General features: G+C 39.0%; 1 protein-coding gene across 2 annotated transcripts in view; it reads left to right on the plus strand.

Annotated features, from left to right (window-relative positions):
* The window catches only part of deptor (DEP domain containing MTOR-interacting protein), a 37638-nt gene extending 11591 nt beyond the window's left edge, over positions 1-26047 (plus strand). For both annotated transcript variants that reach the window (XM_084942613.1, XM_084942612.1), the window contains exons 5-10: positions 8447-8625; positions 13656-13838; positions 14614-14766; positions 18051-18121; positions 18319-18423; positions 22332-26047. In XM_084942613.1, coding sequence (XP_084798739.1) covers positions 8447-8625; positions 13656-13838; positions 14614-14766; positions 18051-18121; positions 18319-18423; positions 22332-22454 — 814 coding nt within the window. In that variant the 3' untranslated portion in view covers positions 22455-26047. The remainder of the gene's footprint in view (positions 1-8446; positions 8626-13655; positions 13839-14613; positions 14767-18050; positions 18122-18318; positions 18424-22331) is intronic.
* The last annotated feature ends 290 nt before the right edge of the window (positions 26048-26337 follow it).

A 26337-nucleotide genomic window follows, 5' to 3' on the forward strand; every position in this document is an offset into this window, starting at 1 on the left:
AAGAGAAAGAAATATTCCAAGGGGAGACATCTGTCGTTTCAGCCCTCAAAGCTATGTGTTTATGTAATCACCGCGGTGCAGTCCAGGACACACACATGCACGCACACACACACACACACACACACACACACACACACACACACACACACACACACACACACACACACACTTATCCTAGTGGTTGAATTGCTTCACTGCTGCACTTATGACAAAAAAATCTCTGTGTCTCTTGTGCTTGAGTGCAAAGTGCACTCATATCCCACTGAGGGAAGGTTGTTGTCCCTACGCTTCCTGTTTTCATAACAATCTATGATTTAGTTCCTGGTAATCACTTCACTTGTAAACACTACACAACTGGAATGAATGAGACTTAAGATACACAAGAACCAACGACCACAGCAGAAGTTATCAAGCTGTCAGGAATGTTGTTTTATTATAAGGCTTCTATACAGCACATCGTACCATATAATACTTTGATTCGTTTATTAAAAAATTCTTGACTCATCTCTGTGCCCAGGATGTTTCATCCTTATGGCCTCAGGGTTAGGCTCCCACAAGTGTGATAAGTGGATATAAAAATAGATGGTTGAAACATCCTTATTTCTAGATGAACAATATTTTCTATAGACATTCGTGGTTGCCAGAGGATGCATGAGGCATTTTTAGTACAAGAATTATCTGTTCATTAATTTCAGTTATAGTTTGCCAGGCTAGCACAGTAAAATAAGATGGAAGACATTCTAGCATAAATCTTTTTTTCAGTGAAGACACCTGTCATGGGATGGAGTTAGAAGAGGACCCGAATTCAGACTCAGAGAAGAATTAACTCAATTTGGTATTTATTTTAGTTGTGACAGTAAGTCCATATTACTGTAGGAAATACAAGTGCAGGTGAAGAGAATCTAACCAATGGGACAAGAGGAAGCAAAACTAAACACAATACACACGAGACTAGAGAAGAGACAAGAAAAAATAACAAACCCCTACACAAAGTAATCACAAAGCAAAACACTAACTGAAACCCAAACCCCAGACTAAAGAGAAAGGTCCAGAATAAACAAACTAAGAGCCCAAAGGAGCATCAAGTAATAAAGACTTTAGTGCAAAACCCAAAGTGTTTGGTCAAAACTCCAGGATCATGACAACATTTCATCACAGAAGAAAAAGAAGGCTTTACTAACAGAATACTACACAAAAGTCTTGAGCCACACTTTATTCCCTTACATGCTGCTTTAATTTTTTTTTCATTTTGGCTGCTTTTTTTCACTCATTTTCAGTGCAGTCCTTGTCTCTGACTATTTTCTTAGTAATGGTTTTTGTCTGTTAAGCCACAAAACACTGAGCTACGAATCATGCAAGCATAAAACTACCACCTAACTCAAGGGATGAACCAGTGTTGTGTCTACACATAGCCGAAAACTTAACAAAGGGCTAATTTTACATGGTATCTTTAGGCACTTTGTTATTATCTGCCAGTTTTCCTCCTATTTCTATAAAAATGCCAACGAGAACGCAGTTTGGCAGATAAAAAATAGTGTTTTTATTCCAACAATTTGCTCTGTCATGGATTGGGCTGCATTTCAGCCGGTGGTGTTGAAGATCTTGGCAAAACCAATGGAATGATAAACTCAGAAAGGTGCCGTCAGATTGTGTTCCACCATGCAATACAAACTGGAAAGTGTCTAAATTTGCAAAAGCGTCATATTTCAGCATGACAATGATCCCAAACACCAATGCCAATACAGTAAAAGCATACCTGGATAGATAAAAAGACAATGAAACACCATGAGACATCCATAGGCCTCCTCAGAGCCCAGATCTCAACATTATTGAAGCAGTGTGGGATCATCTTAATAGAGAACAGAACAAAAGGCAGCCAACATCTAGAAATCACTGCACCTATTTCTAATTTTTCCAGCAACATATATAAAAATGGTTTGGCTCAAGACTTTTGCACAGTTCTGTACATTAAAATAGCTTTGATCTGTTTATCTGCCCAGTAAAACCACGACAGTGTGAGAGTGAGCATGAAGAACAGCTTGCTTATAAATCTGATGCAGCTCAGTGGAATTCAGCCATTAATAACTTTATTTTCACACTAGACTGTCCCACACCACTGTACAAACTACATGACCATCAGGGGTTACATAAAAAGTTTTTTAAAATATTTTTTTATGTGTTTTTTCTTTCAGCCAGTTTCACATCTATTTTTTCTTCTACTGGAAAATAAACATTTCTTGTCACACATTCATTGATCTGTGATACCATCAACTGTCAAAACAACATAAACAACATACTGCAAACAAACCACAAGAAGAAGTTATTTTGACAGAAGTTCCTAAGCGACAGAGGGGACACTTTAAAACGTTGTTTATCATGTAGCTGTTTGTGCGTGTGTGTGTGTGTGTGTGTGTGTGTGCATTTGCACTCTTGTTGATTATGCCTGAATTTCTACAGAATTTAACCTCTTCCTCCTTAGAGACCCCTGTTCAGGGTCAAAGTACCATCCAGAGTTGCAGCTGAAATGTTTAGGTTCAAAAACATCAGTGTTAGTGACTCGTTGTTTGATAAAAACTGTTTATTCTGTCATGTGCAATTTTGATTAATTACAGTAAAATATTTTATGATGAGTGTCTCATCCGAAGCACCCAAACCGCACAGTTTTGGAGCCCAGAGTTTCAGAGGATAATCATGCTCATGTAGATCTCTGATATAATAAATTACCTTTGAGTAGCTGAATTCAAGTGGCTCAGGTGGTAGAGCAGGCTGCCCACTGTTTTCAGGGTTGGCGGTTTAATCTCGAGCTGCCTTTGGCAACAGGTCAAATATATATAGAATGCACCTACATGCTTAATTTGAGCCTTTTTGAGATTAGCCTAACACGCTCTATCCTCACATACATTCACACCTGCAGTAGTTTCTGGTAGCCTCACTGGAGCACCTGTGAGTTATGTTCTTTGGTGACGGATGGTGGGTTTTCTACCCACTGGTGCACACACAACAGTGTTCAGTTACTTGGTTTTCTTCTGCTTATGCTGTTTAGTGTCATAGGGGGCTGGAGCCTATTCAAGGGTACACTCTGGGCAGGATAAAGGTCTGTCGAGCTAACGCACAGAGACGCAGTTTTGAATGTGGAAACCCTAACCTAATGCATGTCTTTGAACTGTGGAAGGACGCTGTGCCAACATGAAAATTTTACAGAAATTCTTTCATTTGCACAGCTTTGATTCAGATCACCTTAGCCAGCATTTGAGATTTAATCTAGGTACATTACAAGATGTAAGATACAATCTCTTGTCTGTGCGCTGCTGTTGTCATTCCCCACGTTCATGCAGGAGTTTTTTTCATGTTTTTTCATCAACGTTTGCCACATCAGTGCGTACAGACAATGAGATAAGGGCAGGCAGCGATGTTTGTTGATTTCACAAGACTTGTCAAGTCTATAAAACACACCAGTTTCAAAAGCAGAGACTGCTTTTCATTCCCAAGGCCGCCCTTCAGTCTGAGCCTGGTCAGCCTCAAGGAACCACAGCGCTCACTCAGTGTACTGGCGGTTTTACATGTTTTCTACTTCAGCTGCAAATTGTATATACTTTCTGTTATTGGTGACCATTTTTCCGCATTCCAGACATCCATCATGCTTAACCTATATTTTGTTTTTTTTCCCTGTCAGATACACACAACCTTTAATTCCTTAACACACCAGTCCTAAGTTATAGCTGTGAGTGTGGTCACTGCTTTATGTTTGCGAGGAGATGTGACATTTCCAGTGGTGGAAAATCTTGTTTTGTTTCAGTCGGAAGTCGTAATAAGAAGTGATTAAAAGAGGAAGATTCATCAAAAAAGGAATCAAACTTTTTAGATTGGAGTACAGCATTGCAAAAGTGAACTTATGTCATGATAAAGGTGTTAAACTAATCCTTCATTTAAGAGCCTGAGATTAGGACTGTAGAAGTAAAGGTTATTTGATATGACAAGTTGTTGTTTTTGGCACTGCAGGGTGTCGTTCACATAATGTGTTTGCTACACAGTCTGTGTAAAGGAAGTGCATGCATTAAGTTTATTAAGCTGTAAGTAGCCACAACTGCATAAACTCAGAACTCCACAAGGTCTACTGGAGCATGCCCAGTGAAGAAAAGTGCATCCGCCCCATTCAGCCCTTGCATGCTACTACATAAAAGAGAGAAGTTGATCAGCAACTTATAGCAGGTGAGCTAATCATTCCACCTGGCACTGCTCCCTGAATTAATCTGCCCCACCTGGTATCCTGCAGCTCAGCCAAAAACCACACCTCACTGCTGCAATCCCATTCATATTCTGTGATAGTGTGACTCATGATAAGATGGCAGGTGGGTAAAGTAAGTAAAATAATTCATAGCACCTTTCAAGGATCACAAAGTGCTTCATAAAAAGAGGAAATAAAAAACCCCAAAACTAATAATAAAAACTACAGCAATATCCACTAGTTAAAAGCAAGTCTATACAAATTAAGTCTTGAGCTGCTCTTTGAAAGTTGAGTCCACAGATCTCAGTGGACGAGCATTCATAGTTTAGAAGTTGCAACCTCGAATGCACAGTCTCTTTTAGTTTTCAGTCTGTAACAAGGAACCACCAACAGGTTTTGGTCAGAAGACCTCAGGGACCTGCACCTTATATTTGGGAGAAAGAGTTTGGTAATGTAAGCAGGCATTTGACCATCCAAAGCTCTGAACGTGATCACCTAAATCTCAAACTGGTTTCAAATGAGACAACTTAGAGGACCTACTAAGTACCCTCACAGCCACATTTTGGACCATCTGTAGGTGATTCAAAGATGACTTACTGAGGCCAGTGTACTAAAATAGTCCAATTGTGAGGAAACAGCCATGAATAATCATTTCTAATTCTGATTTAGACACCATTCGACTGAGGCAGTCACACACAAGGCTATTAATGTTTATCAAAATGAAGAGCCTAGTCAAATGTACATTATCAAATGTTCACCATAGGTTCAGTCATTTTATTCATAAATACACAAGGTTGTTGATCACAATGGGAACAAAGCTGTCAGGAACACAAAAGAGAACCAGTCTTCCCAGTGTAGGTGAAAGACACTTTGCTGTCACCCAGTTATTTATAGCATCCATACAGTCTTGAATGACAGATATTTTTGCAACATTTGTTAGAGAGAAAGAAGTATACAACTGGATATCATCTGCATAACAATTATATGAGACGCAAGATGTGTCTTAAGTGGTTGTAGTGCAAACAGAGCTGCACCTTGGGTTTACACCACATGACAAAGTGGCAGATGAGAACATAAACATGTCAGCAGCAACCGAAAAAAATCTGAGGTAAGAAGAAAACCGTTCTAGAGCTGATCCAGAGATGCTCACTTAAGACCTTAACCTGCCAATCAAAATACTGTGATCAGTTATGTCAAATGTTGCTGTTAAATCCAAAAGTACAAGAACAAGATATTCTCTCTTTATATTTCTCTTAGAAACCCTAAGAAGAGCTAAACCTTGGACAGGTCGTCGGCCCATCATAGGTGCAAACCACCACTCACTCTCTTGTTTGCACCTACAGCATGTTTAGAAGGCCAGTAATCAGCACGCCTTTGGACTTTAGGAGGATGCCCGTCACACAAAGATACATTCAAACCAGTTAGGTTCTTGTGGGAGACAGAAGTGCAAACCACTTCACCATGCCCATCTTACATAACCATTAGTGTTGCATCCTTTAAAAGCTATTCTTTGGCCATAGAGTCATCACTACCCCACCCATATGAAAGACTAAATTTAAAAGCAGGGAAATGCCAAGTCTCAGTGTTTGCCACTTGGAGTTAGGTAAACTGACTGAACAGACACTCTGAGTTCATATCAGGGTCGTGGCGACTCCTCTTGTTCCACTTAATGCTGCCATGATCCATTTATATGTGTATGCAAAGCGTCACAGTCCTTTCTATTACTTAAGTGGTTACTATTCAAAGTTCAGAGTTCACTTCACTGAGCCTGTCCCTTGGAGCTAGCATAACACGATCTGTTGACTTTACCTGTTAAAATGGATTAAATTGCATTGTGTAAACAGATCTTGTGGAACATTGTGTCCATTTCTTTTAACAGCATGTTATGATGTTTGCTGCTAATGTGAGCCATAGCAGTTTATTCCAGTAAAGCCACCAATCCTTCAAAATTTTGCATCTAAACCAGCCAGTGACCTTAAATGACTAAAGACTTGAGCAACACTGGGCTTGCACTTGTTCTATATTTCACTCAACCCAAAGGTTGAAATTTGAGGATAACACTATGTCCCCGTGGGCAACTCAGTGACGTCATAGTTCTTCTCTTGACTAGTTTCGGTTTTCTGTGGATGTCAGTCAAAGTTTAATGAACCACAGTGAGAGCATGGATGTGCTTTTTTTATAGAGGCGGCTTTTCACATCCTGCGCCCGAGTTGGATTTCATTTAGTTTTCCATTTACTTTCATTTCTTTCATTAGTCTCTCTATTTGTGTTACTTAGCACAGAACCTGTTCTGTCAGGAGACTAACGGTTTTGTTGCTTTGCTTTCCAATCAAATATTAATTTGTCTCCATCGAGATGTTGAAAGAGTAGGAGGTTTGTCTGTGCCAGGTAAAACTTGCCTACTACATATACTGATTAATGATATACTGTGGATTGTCTATACAAAAAGCGAATAAATAAATGCATGGCAGGAAATGTATTGGCATAGTTGCTCTTTTCTGAGAATTAGATGAGAGGGCCACTCTCCAATGATAGCAGTAGAGTCCATAGCCTAGCTTAGAATAAAGGCAAGAAACAGAGACACAGTTAACCTGTCAGTATGTTTAAAGCTCATTAACTTACATATTATACCATTGCCTTTTTGCATTTGGGTTATGTTGCCAATTTCCTGGCTGAGTATAGTTGCACACTTGTCTGTAGAGGTTTGAACAGCTTTTTGGCTTTGGTTAAGCCAAACTAATCTGATGGTTTCTTTGGAAACAGTTAATAGTTACTACACAGACATGGGAGTGGCATCTTCTCTTCTAACTCTACAAAAAAAAAGAAAAAAGAAAAAAAAAGCCCAGAGGAGCTCTCGTTAATATGTCTGTCATCTCCAGATTCGGGTTTAATCTCATCACTGAATCGCTGATCCGGTAGGGACTTACGGAAACTGTGTCCTCCATAGTTAAATTAATATAGCTTTAAAGATTATCCCATCACTAGTTCTTCTGTCCTGCTTGTATCAAATGTTAAGTTAGTGGCTGATTCTTAGTCTGGAGCCAAATCCCCCAAAGCTTTTGGATGTATCTGATGTTGAAATTATTACTTCTTTGAATAAGTTCTTTGAATATTATGATTATTTATACAAATCTCCAAACTGCTGATTCATTCATGCATGATATCTGTGTGTAATACACAGTCCAGGCTGTGATATTAACCGCTCAGTGAATGATTGATAAGCCACTAAAACTGAATGTGGGAATACGTTTTGTGCAAGCAGAACAGGACCAACAGCGTAGAAAATACATCTTTGAGGCTGTATTTCATTTTAAGCATGTGTTTTGACATGCAGAGGTACATGGCAGCAAGCCCTCTGTAACTTGCACAGCTCTTTGATGGCATTGCTTAAGTGTATAGGCTGGTGAGTGCTTGCGTGTGAGTGACAGGTGTGAATGTGGTTTTGAGAAAGTGGGATAGCGAACGAGTCGACAGTTCTGCTCCTTACAGGCGTGCACATGCCTGTTTTTGTTTGAGTCTGTCACCGGGTGCCACTCAGAACAGACTACAACACCTGTTTAATGCAATCCTTGTTTTGTTTTTTGTGTTTTTGTGGAAACTATATTAAATCTTGTGCCTTTACATCCAACTTGGCTGATTCCAAAAAACAACCCTCCATTTATCAGTGAAGCTTATCCAGAAGGTTTGCCTCAGTGTACTTACTTTGTAATCGTGTAGGTTTGATATATGAGGTTTAAGGAATGGCTTGAATTTATGCACACTGCTCATGTGCTAATCTGGAGACAGCTACAGCACAGGCTTTTTGCATTTTGAAAGTGAAGATTAGAGAGTGAAGGAATGACCAGAGTTGCTGGTTTATAAGGTTTTCTCCACAGGGAACTACCTCTGAAGAAAGTTTACTTTCTTTTACCAAAGGCTCGTAGCTTCCATAAAACCTTACTTTATTTTCCAACAGCTAGGTGAGACTTTTATGTAAAATCACTGTAACTTTAAATAAATTTGCCCCACCTTTTAATGTAAATTTTAAAATGTTTTTAAAATGAGCATTTAAGGATACTGGCATACTGCATCACCGATGCTGAACACCACGTGCACCAAATGTGCCATTTCATCTCGAGTGTAATGAAAAGGCTCAATTTCCTCCCTAGTGCAACACCCCACTATCACTTCTTTCCCTCCGTCTCCACTTCTTTACTCTGTTCGCTCTAATTTTCTCCATAGATTAATGAACACAGAGAACAACCTACTGCAAACCAGAGAGGAGGAAGGCAAGTCGTTTGAGCGGTCGCTGGTAGCCTCAGAGTTCATCGATTGGCTGCTGCAGGAGGGGGAGATGCCAACCAGGGAGGAGACTGAACAGCTGGGCCGGAGGCTTCTTGAACATGGGATCATCCAGCATGGTGAGGATGGAGTCAAGGGAAGGGCCTTGTTTCCTCCTGTCATTTGGTTAATCAGTACAATCATTTATCTCCCTGTTGAATTGGTAGTCAGCAAAGGGTTTACCAGTTTACCGTTTTAGTGTCATAGATATGTCTAGATAGAGCCAACCTAAATTACAGTTTCTTTCTAGGCAATACCCATAAGTAGGCCTCAAACCTAACAACAAAAAATAGGTTAATATGGTCTCTAAAGGGTGCCTAAAATATGAAATCTTTATTAGTTTTGCTCCTTAAAACTCATCACTGCCCATTTTGGGCTTCTAGCCATTTTGAATTGACCCACATTATAGTGTCACACTGACTGGGAATGCATTTCACTGCTTATGAGTAGCACTGGTGTCATTTATCCCCCAAAAAGTAATGTTTTACATTACAGTATTTTAAAATATTTTTATTCTAATTCAATGCATTACTTATAGAAAGTAATTACTTGCACTGGGGCATTGCTCCATTACTTTTGTGCTATTTTGCACTGTCTGAGATGCAGTTTCACCCATGTGATTGCCAGTTAAATGTATATTATTAAACTATATATGTGCCTACATAGCAGTACAAGTCCTCTTCCTAATGAGAACACAAGCTCTTTCACTTCATGTACTGTTAGTTGGTAAAAAACACATAATACTTAATACATACTACATAATACTGTGGCAACAGCGTTGCTTCCATAGAAACCCTGTTACCTCTGCTTTTGTCACCTGCTGGAAATCAAGCTTTTGTTTCTTGCATGGTGCTGAAATACACTCAGCTTGAGGATCACTTCACTCCGTGCGTCCTTTGCTATATGGAACCTTTGCAAAGTTCTTGGAGAGATTTATTGCCATATTCCAAGCAGCGGATTGTTGTTTCTGGCCTTTGCACACTTTGCAGTTTACAGTTGGAGATCACTCTTCTCTTCCTCAGTATCCTCAATGAGATGAGTATAAGCCAATGCAAAGAAATGTTTAATAAATCATACAGATAACTGAAGAACTTATGTAAAAGAAGTAACAATGCAGTTGACATGCGAGGCGTGTGTTTTTTTGTGAGGACCCAAATGCAGACCATAAAAAATGAAAACAGGAATTAACTGAAAGCGTGCCGTTTATTAAGGCAGATATACCCAACGGGGAGAAACATAAAAAACAAACTAAACAGAGGAACGCCTGAACTGGGGGAAAGACATTAGAGAAATCTGAGCATTAGAGAAACCCTGAAAAGGCGTGAGGGACACAGGAGAGCCACGGGTAAAGCAGATGTGACGACAAAGGTCGGGGGAAAACTCACAAATATATACAGACAGGACGTGATCAATTGGAAACAAATGGGAAACACAGCTGATACAACCGAACATGATGCCACAGGGGAAGCAACACTAAACATGCTTAACATAGACCACGTGACTGTCAAAATAAAACAGGAAAAAAGGCGGACTAAGACACTCTGACTTAACAAGGGAACAGGGAAGTGACAATGGGTGACAATGCACATGACAGACAGGGGAGGCATGGAATAAATGCGAGGAGGTGAACGTGGGAGCTAAATGGGGAAAACCCAGACATGAGGAACAAACACATGCACATAAACAGAGATGCAAGGTGAGTTTTTCCGAAAGGTCGGTTTCAACTGATTTAAAAGTGCTTTTGCATGTGAACAAATTTGATGTTTTAAACACTTGTGTTTGTGCAGACACTATTTTGTGTGGAGGGTAATCGATGTAACTGTGCGTTTAATACCTGCTAAAGTGTCACTGACATTTTCCTGAACATGCTTGACTCACACACTGTGGATGTCAGTATTTTTCCAGGGGCTTTGGTTCTGCGCTTGTTGTTCAGGGCTTCCATGACAGGTTGGCATTTTGCTGAATGATGGTTATTTGGACCCTGAATGAGTTTCTGCTGGGCCATAACTGCATCATGAAATTTCTCTGGTTCCCGTTCATGTCTGATTTAATTTGGCTTGCTGCAGAGAGACCACATGACCTTTGTATTTTCATTAAGGAAAATATGTTTTCAACAGTGTTGGGGGTCGTCTTGTCTGGATTTCAGACTGTAGATAGCTAAAAGGAAGAAAACGTTTTTGAAATGCCACTGCTGTACATCATGGTTGCCATGTTCTGCAGTCCAGACAGATTTAAACAGAGAGGCAATGATAACCTACAGATGAAAAAGAAAGAGGAAAGACATGATGAGTGATGGAGAGGTGGTTTATCATATGTTATCAAGTTATTCCTACCAACTCTTCCCTTTTGCTACTGCTTCTCTTCAGCCTGAATGCCTGTCGTCACAGAGTAGGTCCATCTGGCCCCTCTTTCTTTCTCTTGTTCACTTCCTAGTTTCCATCTCTCAAGGACTGCTGCAAAACTAAGCATCTCGAGGGACTTGGAAAGTGGTGTTACTCCACACATACGCATGCACACACACACACACACATAAAAAACACAAACAGCAGCCTGTCACTTATTTAAGATGATAGAAAACTTCCTTTGCTCCGTCACAGAGACACGGCACTGCCATCCCCCTTGTAAAAATAAGTGCTCTAGTATTATGGAAATAATATGTGGACTGTGTATGTTGTTAACAACACTGTGTTGCAGTAAAGTTATAAATAGCTTACTCGTACACACCCCGAGTTCCCATGAAAAACACATTATAAAGGGGGTGGAGAGTAAACCAGCCAGTTTTCTGTTCTTTTCTGTTGTGGTCCGTAGTCACATTCATCTGTACATGTATGGTTGGTCTGGATGGATCTACTTTGTGTTTGGCCCAAAGCCTGTGTTTGGTCAGTGTGCTTAGTGTGGCACGCTGGGGAAAATGTTTTCCTACACTGTGCTTCTGAATGAGGTACAGACAGGCAGAATAAGCAGATGACAGAGTTCCAGGTAATGCTTAAATTAAACAGAGCAGGGCTGATATATCACTGTGCAACAGGCAATGAGCCAGGAGCCAGCTGTCATCACCAGGGGTGAGGCTTTACATGATAAATCAGATTACAGAAGAAAAACCAGCATTTCACGTCAGTCTGTGAAGAGGAGTGTAAAGCACAGTACAGGCTTTTTACTTTTAAAAAACACAATAAAGGGACTTTGTTGAGCTGACAGAAACCACAAAATGATGCATGACATGGCCACAAGCCAAATGTGTGTTGCTCATAAAAATGCACGATACCTATAAATGAGAAATGACTATGAGAAGGCGCATTATGTAATGATTATCGTAATAACATAACATGCAGTAGTGGACACCTGTGCATTTAGACTTTGTTCTTACAACTTACTTTATATTTTAACCTTCTGAGACCTTTAAGCTCTTGTTTGGGATGGATTTTTATTTTCTTCCAGCTATTTGTGATTAGAAGTATATAAAGTAAGCTTCATCTTTGAACAGAAAGTCATTCTTACAATTTTACATCCTGTCTGCCCGCGTGCTGAACTGAAAAACGTTTGTAACGCGAGGAATGACATAATTGTAACTGTAACGTGAATGCTTGATTTACTACAGTAATGAGTCACTGCACTACTGATAAATGTAATTTGATTACAGTAATGCATTACACACAAATCTGAACTTAACATTTATATATATATATATATCCAATATCCAATAAGAAGCAGCCATTACTAAGAAGGAAGTAATGATTTCTACAGCTCTCTTTTTTTTTTCTCCGTAAAAGGACATTGAGAAACATCAGTTATTTAAATATACTTTAGGTTCACTAAAACCTTAATAGTATGGCTATCTCAGTGTGGAGTAATGTTGTATTTGTCACAGCCAGAATGGCCGGTGTGTTTGTGGAGCAGACCCGAAAGCAGACAAGGGAGAGACGGAACTGAATCTTTAACAAAAAGCGAGCCGGTTATTTTGTGCTGATGTCAAAAATGGAAAACAAGGCAAGGCTGGTGAAAAACTAAACTGGGAGCAGCTAAATTACTATTATAACTATAACATGAACCTAAGCAATAGAAATAAAACTCTGTGACCAGCCGTGACTTGACATTGAGACAGCAGACAACCAAACGAAGAGCAGAGGAAGACAGAGAACCTAAATACACAGAAGGGTAATGTGGGAAGTGGAAACACCTGGGGAAACACAGCTGGCATAAATTAACCTGAATGCCACAGGGGAAGCAAGACACAATGAACATGGAACACAAGACTCTTCAAAATAAAACCGGAAACACAATGGGACATAGACATGACAACATGAAACACATGACATACTGGGGAGACACGGAACACCATGAGAACCTACGTAGACAAGGAGGCATAGAAGAAACATAAACCAGATTAAAAACTCAACCAAACTAATAATACTAGAACTTAACGTATCTCATTAGTAATACAGAATACAAAAAAACTCAACTACACCCTTAGCTTAAGAATAACACCTGAATTTAACATTATTTTAACAGAGGAAATCAACCATACTAAATAAATGAAAAAACGCTGGGTCACAGACCCACCCCCTGACAGTATTGTGCTGTTTTGCATTGTTTTGTAGGTGAGTATTAACAGGAACTCATTTCTAGACGGCTTGAAGAGGTTAACTTACATAACCTGAAACAGGAAATTGGGTTTCTGTCTATAAATGGTTGGTTGAAAAGATTAAAAACCCCAAAATACTATGAGGGGGTTAACAAAGACATCACGCGGGCATTATGTGATTCTGACAATATCAGCTTCTCTTCTCTCTCTCAAACTGTGCATCTCACCTCTTTTGAAACCACAGTAAGAGCAGTGACATTGACAGCAGTTTGACCGGTTTACGTGATTAGTTTCACCTTGGCATGCTTGTTAATTTTGATAAAAATGTACTCATATCTCATCTTATCAGCACAGCGAAAATAAGTGAGGTCAGTGCTCTCAGTGGTCATCGTGTTCTAGCTCAGCTCCAGGGAAATTGTTACTTGCGTTTGAGGTTCTAGATCATGGCTCAATAGGAGTAAGATTATACATTTCAGATACATAACAAAACGTATTTATTATCTTCATGTCCATTTTCCCTGTTATTAGTCACCAACAAGAATCACTTTGTTGATGGGCCGCTCCTCTACCAGTTCAGGATGAACTTCCGGCGACGTCGGCGACTGATGGAACTTCTTCACGAGCGAGGGCGCAGCATCCCAGAGAGCCACGACAGTCCCTTCTGTCTCCGGAAACAAAGCTCTGACGGAGGCAACACCAGCTTTCTCTCAGGTGCACACTCCATCTGACTCTCAGTAACTGTGTAAAAGCTTTGCTTCATTATTTCCTTTAATTCCAAACTGACAGATCAGCTAAATAATCTGTGTCCTCCTTTCAGTCATTTTAAAAGTAAACCATTGTTTTTTAAATCTAAACTTTTGCTGAACCCCAGCTCCTCCGTGAGAGTATTCGCAGATGTTTGGTAGAGACCTTGGGAAGTTTGTCACCTTTCATAGGAAACCTTCACTGTGTCCATGTGTTCATGAAACATTACTCTTATTAAGCAGTTATATTGCCCCCTGGTTAGATTCAGTGGCATATTTATCCAGTTTGCCTTATCTTCTGTTGACACACATACCCAAATTTACTCTCAGTAACCTGTGTCCTTGGTGGTGTCTGCCTTATAAAGATAACAGAGCAGCCCTGTTTGTGTTACTAGGCATAAGAGCAGAGCACAAAGTCTCTGTCTCACCAAAGTGGCACAAGAAATATGGCAAAACAAAGAGAAAGTTAAGCATGCACATTTAAAACTATACTGAATGGTTATTAAAAGTCTAACCTACTTAGGAGGTTACACAATATATTCCAATGAGAAAAGGCTCAATATTTTATATGAATGAAGTAAGGGGCTCTATGTACTGCTGGTTTTTCCTATCTTTAGATTGGTCTGCAGCTCCAGAGGCCACACTGGTGAACTGTAAATCAGCCTTTATTCTGCTTTGCCTTCTTTCTCTTTTTTCTGGCTGTCTTTCAGACTAACAACTCGATTTGTGTTTCTCTGTCGCAGTGAGTCCCACAAAAGAGATAAAGGTGTCTGTCGGAGTTCGTCGGAGCAGCATGAGCAGCAGCTGTGGCAGCATCGGTTATTGCAGCAGTGGTTATTACAGCAGCAGTCCTACGCTCAGCAGCAGTCCGCCTGTCCTTTGCAACCCTAAATCTGGTATGACAACATAGATATCGAGTGTATTTTGTAATGGGCCCCACTCCCACTGAACATAAAAAAAACTGTGGAGCAGGAACTATATCTTCGTTTAACTGCCAGGTTTTCTAAAGCTGTGGTTTAAAGTTGCTGCATATAGAGTTAAATGAAGTCTTCAGTAGACAGTGGCAGTTATAATAGTTTAAACTAACCTCATTACTAAATGGGAATAAGTCCAAATGATTTTAGTTGTTGTGTGTTCTTACTGACAGATTCATATTATTTACTAATTGTAAAGTTATTTTTTAATATAGTGGCTCTACTTTGGATTTTTAAAGCGGTCATTTAGAGAAGCAAAGAACTTCTGACTTTTTCTCTTAGACAGTGGACAGCTTCAGTCTGTGTGCTGCTGCATGCAGCTCTGTCACGTGGTAAACCAGAGGTGTCAAAACCCCTTTTATGTAGTGGTGCACACAAAGCCCAGTTTGAGCTTGTGTGGATCTACAAACTGTTCCCCATCCTTTTAGTGTAAAGAAATCCAAGCACACGTTTATTCCATAAGATTTCTTAATAAATGGTAAATATAGTATAAATATAATATATATATAAGATTTCTTAATAAAAATAAATTAAATTTTGAAAAGAGTTTTTCCACATTGTATAAAGAAATATTACATAAATAAATAAAAAATCAGCACAGGTCCCCTGACGTAAACTTTAATGACTAAATGCTTAAAATGACAGAAAAGGTTGTTGTGCTGTTCTTTTAACCAGTGACTCTATGTAACAAAAAAGAGAAACATTTCTATTGTAAATGCTGAAAAATGGGAACTTTTCTGTTCTTTAATGTAACACTTAAAACAAAACACTGTTATCTGGTGCTTAGTTAGTTTGCTGCAATAAGCCAGGTCATGGGTGATGTCTTTGTCAGTAAGAAGATGGTAAAATAAAAGTTTCTTTGCAGTTTTCACATTTTTCGAAGCTGCTCAGGGGGCCAGGCCAGCTGTATGTTTGACACCCCTGTGGTAAAAAAACAAAAAAACAGAAAGAGAGCTGTTTGTGTAGCAGGAACACAAGACCTCCACTGCACAGCAGGTTTCTCACTAGATATTTTACTTTGTGTTTTTTGAAATTAAAGTTACTAAATTAGGCAACAGCTCAGTTGGAAAGACGGAAACGAAGCGTGAGAATCAGCTGCCGTCAGTGAGAGAGGCGTCAGATGGACTAGTTGAAATCCTATATAATTTAAAGTGACAAATATCCATATTACAAACTTGAAAACTAAACGCATAGAAGACTCACAACAGGTCATATAACAGACTACTTAACCCACATTTATTCTATCGCAAACTGTGAATTAGCTTGTTTTTCTGTGGGAAGACATGCTGAAGAAAAATCCGAATGAGCACACGTTTACTTCAGTGGAAAACAGATATGCACTGCTTAAAGGAAAGTGACAATCATACCTGTCATTTGCAAATGAACGCCTTTAAATTCTCTGTGCAGATTTGAAAACTTGGCAGTGACGCTCTTGAGCCGTGTGTGTGTTTCTGAGTGTTTTATTTTGGCTACTTTGAGGTGTCCTTTGATGTGTTTGATTCAAGCAGAGTCCTCGACAAGAGTCTCTTTGTGCCAGCAGCCCCCCCTTTTACATTAGCACTTGCTCATGGTGCACAATGAGCAGGAAGAGGAAGGCACACACACACACACACACACACACTGAGTAAGGGTATTTCTCTTTTGCTTCACATACGAGGAGGAAGAAACTCCATATAAGATGAATGGGGTGAGCTTTGACCAGTGTTTTGTTTCTATAAAGTCACACCATTAAAAAAAGGTTATGTCATCGTGACACAAAGGTGGCAGATAACAGAATGTTAAGAGAAATTGTCCTGTATATCTGATCAGATTGGAATTCCACAGAGAGATTATGAAAATTTCCAGCTCTAGAGGATTAGCGGTCCTTTGCACTTCACTTCCTCTTCTTTATCAGATTACAGTTAAGTGTTGTGATGTAGACCATAAGTGATTTGTCAAGCACAGGCCACTGGCTTTCTAAGAAATGTCCTGCTACATTTGCATTTTTTGCTTTTAGATTTTTGAGAGTTATTCAGTGATTTTTGCTGCACATATCGAGTTGATTTATAGTTTGTTATTAAATACTAAGCACCTGTTGAAATCTGAACTCAATGTGCACACAAAGGCTGAAAGATGCTTACTTATTTGTATTTTTCTACTTTACAGAAGTTATAGACATAAGACTTTGTTAGACCCTCCAATTCTCCAGTGGTAAAGGAGATCTGGCTATTCTTAAAAGCCTATCAGCTAAACATATGCAGCCCTATGATAGGTCCTATTAAAGGAGATGAGGAACTGAAACACCACCCTGCATAAGAAAACTTAAAACATAGAGACAGAAAACCATTCGCACTCACATTCACATGGATATAAACTAGAAAAAAGCAAAAGGAGTGAGGCATGAATACCTGTCTGGACTTAATCTTCAATAAAAAAGCTTTCAAAACTGGAACAAACAACTTTGGTTTGGCCAGTCAGGGCTTCTTTGACTGCGACACCATATTGATAAAATATTTAAGGAAGATGATATGGAAAAGGTTAATGGACCTGACCTAAAGGAAGGAAAACAACAAAGTGAAGGAAATGTCCAATAGATGAGTGGGAACAGCTAGGGGGAAATCAATTAGTTTAATGTCCTGGAGAGCTTTAGTTGGAAAACTATGGTCAGACGCTTCATGCTTATGGCCATTACATAGCATAAAGCAGCTATAGCTTCATTCACAGACTCATCATAAATGCTCATAAATCATAGCAGTCAGTAATAATGCGATCACCAAGCCTAAGAAAAGTTGTTAAATAAAGAGCATTGTTTAAAGAGCATTGAAAGATCTTATTTATTTTAACTTGTGCTTAATCGTTCTTTTTTTTTATCTCGCCTTTAGCTCTCCAATTTCTTTTCATTTTTCCTCCTTAAAATGAGGACATTTCCAATTAATTTAATCTAATTAATTAATAAGACACAAAAGTCTTTTGGATCCTTGTGGAGAGTCATGTCGATGTGAGTACTGGTAAGGGGAAGTTGGACTAGAGGAAGGAAAGCTATACTGTTTCAGGAAGCAAGGTGCCTCAAAGGCATTATTAGCATGTGACCAACACTCATAGTTTCTACACACACACGTACATTTTTAACCAAAAATAGACCTCTGTTTCATGTGTGCATGCCCGTGCCAGTGTGTCGTCTTATTGCTGTAACATTGTGTGTTGTGTTGATGTGTCTTTCTCAACAGTCCTGAAGAGACAAGTGAGTCCAGAGGAGCTGCAGAGACCAGGAGGACCTTTTATAAAGAAGACATTCACTGTAGGACACACACAGACACACACTCGCACACAGAGAGCTGAGGTCTGACAGAGACTATTTGAGCAATCACCCATGTCCTCACACACACACAGACACACGCGAATATATGTGAAAGGTCCCATGATTCATGGGCGTATGAGTACGGGATTGAAAAGAAGTGAGATATTCTGCATCTCATCTGCTGCTGTTGTCCTCAGATTATAGGCGATGCTGTGGGCTGGGGGTTTGTGGTGCGAGGAAGCAAACCCTGTCACATCCAGGCTGTGGATCCAGGTGGACCTGCTGCCGCTGCTGGCATGAAGGTAAGACTGGTAGAAATGTGTGAACTCCTGAAAGAATGATGAACCCCTGCAGGCTTCTGTCATCAGATGAAATGAAGAGAAGAACAATAGAAAACAAGTTAGATGTACTACACGCACTTCTTAGTGAAATCTGAGACATAAACTTGCTTTTTGCACCTCTGCAGATGCTTTTTGCTGTGGATTTTGATTTCAAGAGGGCAGCTCCTTTAAGTCTGTAGACTGTCGGAGAAGCATTTAAATGTTAAACAAGAGTTTAAGGATTCTTTTTGTAGCTTCAGCCCACAGGAGGAGGATGCTAGGATGGGAGGAAAGAGTGGCACAAATGTGCTGTAGTAGGGGTGGGGAAAAAAATCAAGGAGTATGAAAGGATAATGGTAGCTGTGCTGCTACAGCTGCCATGAAGGTATGTCAACAGAATGGCAGCAAGGAATCCTGGGAATGCAGAGCACAGCAACTTTACCACAACATGGAGAGCGGGGACAGAGTGCAATGACTGAAAAAATTGTAGAAGGAGCCTGAAAAACGAGAAATTAATTATTGATAGCGTGCTACTCATGTAGGGTGGTCACCGATGGAAGCAAAAGGGCTTTCTTGTGTACATATCACTTTCCATATCCTTTAGTACACATCATTTAGTTGTTCTGTTACAGGGATGTTTTCTTTTAATTAAAGGAGAAAATGTGTGCAACTGACTGAAAGAAAGGATGGTTGCCATAGCGAAGACACATGAGCTGAAGATGAAAACTGGAAGAGGAGGAAGTAGGTAGAGGAGATGAGTTTGAGTATTAGCACTAAAAGAGGAAACAGCCTCTGGAAATAATATCACTTCTGCTCTGGTGACTGATTATTACCATAGAAACATGCACCGGGTTCAAGTCAGTCATAAAGGTGTCGTCGCTCAGAGAGCGTTTCATGTGTGTTAAACTTATTTTGGACTTAATTGGGACATAATATGAAGACCTCATGTGGAAGCTGTTTTAATTGTGCACCATTTTTATTAAACATTTAACATGGTCTGTTTGTGTTGAGCATCTTTTATACCCATTAAACCAATAAATACCACGCCAAAAACCAGATTATTACATTAGCTTTATCTGATTTCCATCGTGTCAGGTTTGTACATTAAGTTCCTCGTGTGCAGCGGTGTGTGCAGCATCGTCATCAGTTTATTCGCGTGGAGTTAATCGCACTCCTCGCGTTTCCTCGGAGGTTCCACCTCACCTGAGTGTTTTTATTACTGTTTAATGAAAGAAGATCGCAGTCCTGAGAGGGGCCGTCATGTTGTCAGGTGTTGAAACTACAGTCCAGGCAGAAGGCCAAAAAAACGACAAGTCATTGTCCTCAGATTACAGCCGAGTCGTTTCACACACCTTTTAACCTGTTGCATCTGTTCCTGTTTCTGTCATTTCACTTTGTGAGAGGGGTTTTAACCATCTCAGCACAGGGAAACATTTCGTCCAGCTAGGGTCCAGCCAAGATTAACAACCCTGCAGCCCGAGAGAAGGAATGTTTGGATAGGGGAGAAAGAGGAGGGATAAGATGGGGAGTAGTTTGAAGATAGTTAAAGATACTGGAAGGAAAGGTAGACTAGAGAGATGAATTAAGGGATCCAAAGATAAAGATGAGATGGCCAAATGAAGAAGAATGAAGAAGACTGCTTTGGCTCTGAAAATAGTGCAGTATAGCCCGTAGAGATCTGGGTGTGATTACAGTGAGGGTCTTAAATTCCTCTGCTACATAGGATTAGCAGCCTGGCGTTTTTTCCCCCCTCTTCTTCATCACACTTAATCTCTCTTTCCTCTTATTTCCTTTGCCTATTTTGAGCTTTCTAGTATGGAAACATTTAGGAGTGCTGGAAAAACACTGAGCAACGATTGCCGTGAGAATATTCCTAGTGGCCTCTCTCTGCATGTGTTCACTTTTCTGTGTAACAGGCAAGTTTAGGTAGTTGTTCACTCCAAGAAATTTTCTACATGCATAATGTTTCCTGTATGCACAGTCAATAAACTATCTGTTAGAGTTTTTTTTCTTTCTTTCCTCGGCTGTCTGCACTTGGTTGATTTATGGGCTATTAAAATATCAGAATAATGAGGTGCTTTTGTTCTTAATCTATCTTTTTTGGCATCGTGAAGAGAAAAAAAAAAACAACTTTTAGGGGCCAGTAAAGCAGGGAGTGCTTATGTGAGTGAGTATGTGGTTTAAAAGTTTGCAAAAAACACAGCAGCAGGATCATGTTGCAAGAACGACAGCTAGAAGGCAGTTTTGAAAAGACGCCTTATTTTTATCTGCAGCTGCAGAAGTGGTTAAACGATAACATAGGGGGCATTCAGGCGTGACAGGAGTGGTTTGGAGTGAGGCAATCATGTTGTACCTCTTGTTATTCATCCTCAGTTATATTTTTTACATCAGTGAGCTCACAGTTTTGAGCTCTGACTGTGCTCTGTGCTCACTGACACCTGTGTTAGGTTACATTTGTTGACACTGAAACTTGTGCTGATAAAAAAAAGACAACCCAGAAGCATTTGCACTCTTGCATGTTAAAGTGAAGGACGGCCAGATGCTCCTTTGTATAATTGTTCATAGACTGTATATAAAAGATGGCCACCTATTGCTTTGAATGCTCACAACTTAAAGCTTCCAAGTTTTTTTTAGGTTGTTTTTGTGTTTTAAAATAAGCCTTAAACTTATTCAGATGAGAGTGTAGGGGATTTATTAGCTTTTGCTGGGGCAGGTTATTAATAACATGTGTCTTTAATTTACTGTTATAATTTTTGACAAAAGAACAGACTTACTAGATGTAGACACTTTTTTGTCTATTAATATAAGTGAACATTTAACAAGACCAAAGGGCACTCACACTATCCCCTCAGTGATGTGCTTTCCTAACTTAAAGCCCAAAGAACTGTCAGGCAGGAGTAAGGCAGCTATAGATTGTACTTATAAGCTTTGACCACAGAGCTTTACAAATGAAAGAAGCACAGTTTGGATAAAGTACAGCAGGCTGTCTTTCATTGCAGCAAATGTAGATTTCGGCTTTGTAGAATGAAATTCGAATTCTTCTGCAGGCCTGATGGCTTTTTGTAAAACTTTGCAATGTGGGCCACGACTAAGGGTATAATTTCCCTGTAATTAAAAGGAATTTCAATGTACTTTATTTGAAATTACAATATAATTATATTTGCCTACAAGCCCTTAAAGATAAATACACCTGTATTATATAACAAGTCAGGTTTTTATAGGAAATAACTATACTGTGAGTAATTGTAGGTAATGTATGAGTAACTTTCATTGTAAGTACACTGTACTTTTCAGCTTGTATTATGAAATAGGTCAATGAATTTCTCCATTATCAGATCACATAGGGCTGCAAATTTTGATGGGATCTATTTATTCTTGTAAGTTGGTAAGGGAGAACAGTCCTCATCACATTTATGTTGATAAAATAAAAATACAGTTGAATAATAGCACATCAATACAGTGAATATTAAATAAAAATGTAAAAAAAAAAAATAAGAATAAGGATGAATCCACTCCATTATACGAGTGATGCCTCAAAAAGTACAGCATTGTATTTACAGTGTAAGACGGTTATTTTTCTCCTTATTTACTATGACATTGCACACTACTACTACTAAAAATTACTTATGGTATAATTGTTTCCTGTAAAAACCCGACTTGTTAACTCCTTATTTATGTGTGTCTACCGTTATGTATTTGTAGGTAAATATAATTAATTCGTAATTTCAAATCAAATAATTGTGCCCTTATTTGCAGGCTGTATTGTAAATATCTGGGGAGTTTTTTGCAGCTATAATTAAATATATCGCTATCTGCCTCTTTTCTTTTTTCTCTATGAGTGGCATTAAAGGTGATCAAGCATGTCTCCTGTTTCTGTCAACTTTCTCCAGGTGTGTCAGTTCGTGGTGGCGGTGAACGGATTGAACGTCCTCTGTCACGACTACCGAACCGTCAGCAACCTGATCCTGACCGGTCCGCGGACGATTGTCATGGAAGTGATGGAGGAGGTGTAAGCATTAAAGAGAGCTCCAAGAGGAAACCTCTCAGAAGGAAATAATGCAGGAAAAAATGTGGGGACTGAAGTAGTACTTAACCTCAAAACCCCATCGAGAGCGAAACACTGACGACTTGAAACCACGTCTCACTAGCTCTGTTCTAGCATTGTTTGAACAAGGTGGATAACCAAGAAACTGTGTGTGTGCTTAAAAATGAGGCTATTGTAGTCAAGCAAACGAGTCAATATTTGGAGAAACTAGGTTGTTTTGGATTTTTTTCCTTTGGTTTCGTGGTGTGCGCACTCACACACTGACACACAGAACCAAAACAGAGACCACGGAAGAGCTTGGAGTAAGAAAACTCACCCTGGAGAGTGTATTAAAAGGATATGAGAAGATGTGAAATTAAGTTTTGCAATTATAACTCATGGATCAGAGAGTAAAAAGCTGAAAATGAGGACGAATATTTCATGGCGCCATGAAAGCAACCGCTACTCCAGTGAGCTGTTCCTGGTGGCTCAACACTGCCCTCTGCTGAGAAAGACAGGAAGACACACTTCACACTGCTACTACATGTAATTTCAGGGTTTTCAGGGGTGCCATAATGGAACCATTATGTTCAACGGGAAAAGACAAACACCTGCCGTCGCCATATGGAAAATGTAAAATACCAACTTAATCGATGTTGAGGTAGATTTTTTCCTAGCTGCTAAGAATGTTATAAAGGCGATAAACTTACATGCTACATTAATAAGCACATTGTATATAGAAAAGCAATTAAAGACTTACAGACACAAAGTTTAGAAGTCCGGCTTTAGAAAAGCTGTCTCCCATAAAACCTTGTAACCTATTTTGATTACCCGTGACAGCTCTCTGTTAGGCACTTTAACCTTATATGCAGCCTAGAAAATAGACAGTGACCGACAATATCACTGTCTGTAGTTTTTTTAAAAGAATTCGGAGGTTTCTGTTATACTTGCCTTTGAGATGTGGACACAAGATGTGTTACATCCCATTAAGAATTGCCAAAAGAGGGAATACTAAAAATAAAAATGACTCTAATTGGAGTCATACCAACCAGCCTTAATGTAAACTTAGAGAACATTTGATTGACCTTTTAACTTTTATATATCATTTGATGTTTGATGTATAATAAAGATAAGAAGAAAACAACCAAAGCACTTGGTTGACTAAAGCGTCCTTTTTGGGGGGGAATGTGATTCAATCAGACTTCCCTAATTTGAAATTAATGTGGAAGAATGACTTCTTCCGCCCCTCCCCCACATCCTTTTCTCCTTTATTATCTGTACATGCAGCGCAGTTACACATCAAGCACCATATCGTGTATGCGCTAAAGAGTTTTCAGACAGATAAGAAAAGATGTATATGTACGGAAATGTAATGTATGATGGCCTTGTCTGATTTTTGTCTCCAGTAGCAGATAAATGAGCAACACACCTGAATATTCAATCATTTAAATAAAGGGAGCGGTTTTCCTCAGAATCAAAGAACATTGCATTTGCTTTTACACGGAGACGCTTTATTTGTTCAGCTTTTTCGGAAGATTTCAGTTTAACTTTTTCATAAGTTTGAGTCAGTAAGTTAAAATTTTGAGATACCTAACTTGAATTTTGAGATAATAAGACAGATTTTTGACTTACAGATGACTTTTTAATTCTCTCGTAGTGGAAACAAGCTTTTGACCCTACAGGTTTTACTCAGAGCGAAAAATAGCTTCATTTTTCAAAATTAGTTTTCAAACTGAGAGAAATAAGAGTTGGGCTCTAATGAAGGCTCTGTGCCAAAACACTTTGGTCGTATTCCTACTGTGATGTAAACCAGTAAACATGTGAAACGTGAGTAAAGTATCCACTGTTTATGATGCTATCTTTCTCTTTTTTAATAACATTGCTTTGGAATTCTTTCTTTAGATTTCAGGTTTATCGCTTCACTGCTTCAATGGGAAAAAGGTAAATAAGAGAATTGTTTCTAATGAATCTTTAAATCCTTGATTCAGCTTGATGTAGCTCGAAGCTAAGTGGATTAGATCAGGCTTGAATTATAGCCTCTAAATAATATGAGGATCACGCGTATGTTACTACTGTGCCATCTTGTGTTTATACATACTAGCATGAATTTAGAAAAAACAGAGCATGGATAAGTGATACTCATATCGTTCATACACTATGTGTCTGTAGTCCTGAGCAGCACTTGTTCCTTGTTTTGTCTTAGAATAAACTATATTCCATGTCTGGAGGAGGAAATTATTACTGCAAAAAAACACAGACGCAGAAATGTAAACTTTGTTTTCAACCACAGTATATTCACAGTTGTTACAGCCAAACTGTAGAGTTAATATGTCCTAGTGAACTACCTCCAAATATGTCCTATGTAATTAATTCAGTCGACTATTCATTGATTTATCTTAATGTGCTTGGATGTAGTAGGCAGTCAAATAATGTAAATATGTGCTTGTTTAGCTTTATCTCCTAATCTAAAGCCCACTCCTTCATCTGATTTATCTGGCAAATCATTTCAGGTACAACAGCAGATTTTAGGCCTAACTCATTCAATGATCTAAACAGCTGGAATATGTTGTTGCCGAATATGTCCTCCTCAGATTTACAGAATTTTGCCTCAAAATCTGTAATCCGCTCGTGTTGTTACATGGATAATGCCATATATTGTACTGTTAATGTATCGTATTAATGTTCTCCAAAACGTTTTCAAGTAGTTGCACTTTGCTTTTACCCTGCAACCGTACAATATGTTTATTAGAAAGAAAAAATCTCAAAGCACAAAATAATTTCTTCTCTGGGTTTTCATTAGTCTGATGTAGCGATTTCATTAATCTTTAATGTTAATATCTACACTTGGTATGGATTCAATTTTTCTCTGTTTTCTCTCATTAAAATTCATCTATATGCAGTTTGTAACTTAGTAATTCTTCTTTTGTGCATCTAGAAAGTGATCCGTGATTTTCTTCTGTTGATAATGTTTGATGCAGTTTCATTGGACAGAAGCAGATGACAGTTTGATTTGGAGGAGAAGAAAGTTTCAAGAGTGTTAAATCTTGAAGGGGTTGTGCCAGGTTGGCTTAAATGAGTTTGCTGACTGTTAACCGAAAGCGTTTGCCTTAAGACCTGAGTTTGCTGCCAATAACAGATGGTGGTCACTTTGTTCCTCCTCTTTTTCCCCCTCTCATTCTCTTCTCTGTTCAGTCATTTGCAACTTTGCAAGGTGGTTGCTCCAAGTCACCACAGCTTCAGTTTTAGTGACAATCAGTGTTGTGTAGATAACAAATGCACAGTCATTTGATCTGACAGAACATACATCACCGCTGTCTTCGTTTTTGTGCCGTTGCCAGTTCTATACTTCAACTTTAATGTGTAATAAGATCAATGGGGATTCTTGGCTATGAGAGGTTACACATTTTCAGCACAGCTGTTTGTTCTTTTTTTCTGCTATCCGAGATTGAATGTTTGTTATCAGAACAACAAAAGCTGACAGTAGCAGTCTGTTTTTCACAAAAAAGCTAAATCTCATTGTAAGTTCGAATGTATTAAAGAGCTGATCAAGTGTCAAATAAATAAACTGATTTCACAAATTCATTGTGCTTGTGGTTTCATCCTCAGGACTGTCTGAACCTCTTCATGCACTTAGTCTCACTACGACTAAATTTCACCTTTTTGGTAAAGATAAAGCTATATATGCACAGTTTTTCTTTTTTCCTTTGTTGGAAGAAACAAAATTGGTCCATACTGATAGGATAAAGGGATGTACATGGTCAGTAGCACTCAGGTAGACTGTAGTATTTAAATGATGCTCTTTGGTACTAAGGGGCCTGAGCCATTAATCCAAGGAAAAATGCATCAATGCCAATCCTACAATCCACGTGTCG

Source organism: Perissodus microlepis, chromosome 11 (genome assembly GCF_051167445.1).
Source record: "Perissodus microlepis isolate ML-2025 ecotype Zambia chromosome 11, ASM5116744v1, whole genome shotgun sequence".
Classification (NCBI taxonomy): domain Eukaryota; kingdom Metazoa; phylum Chordata; class Actinopteri; order Cichliformes; family Cichlidae; genus Perissodus; species Perissodus microlepis.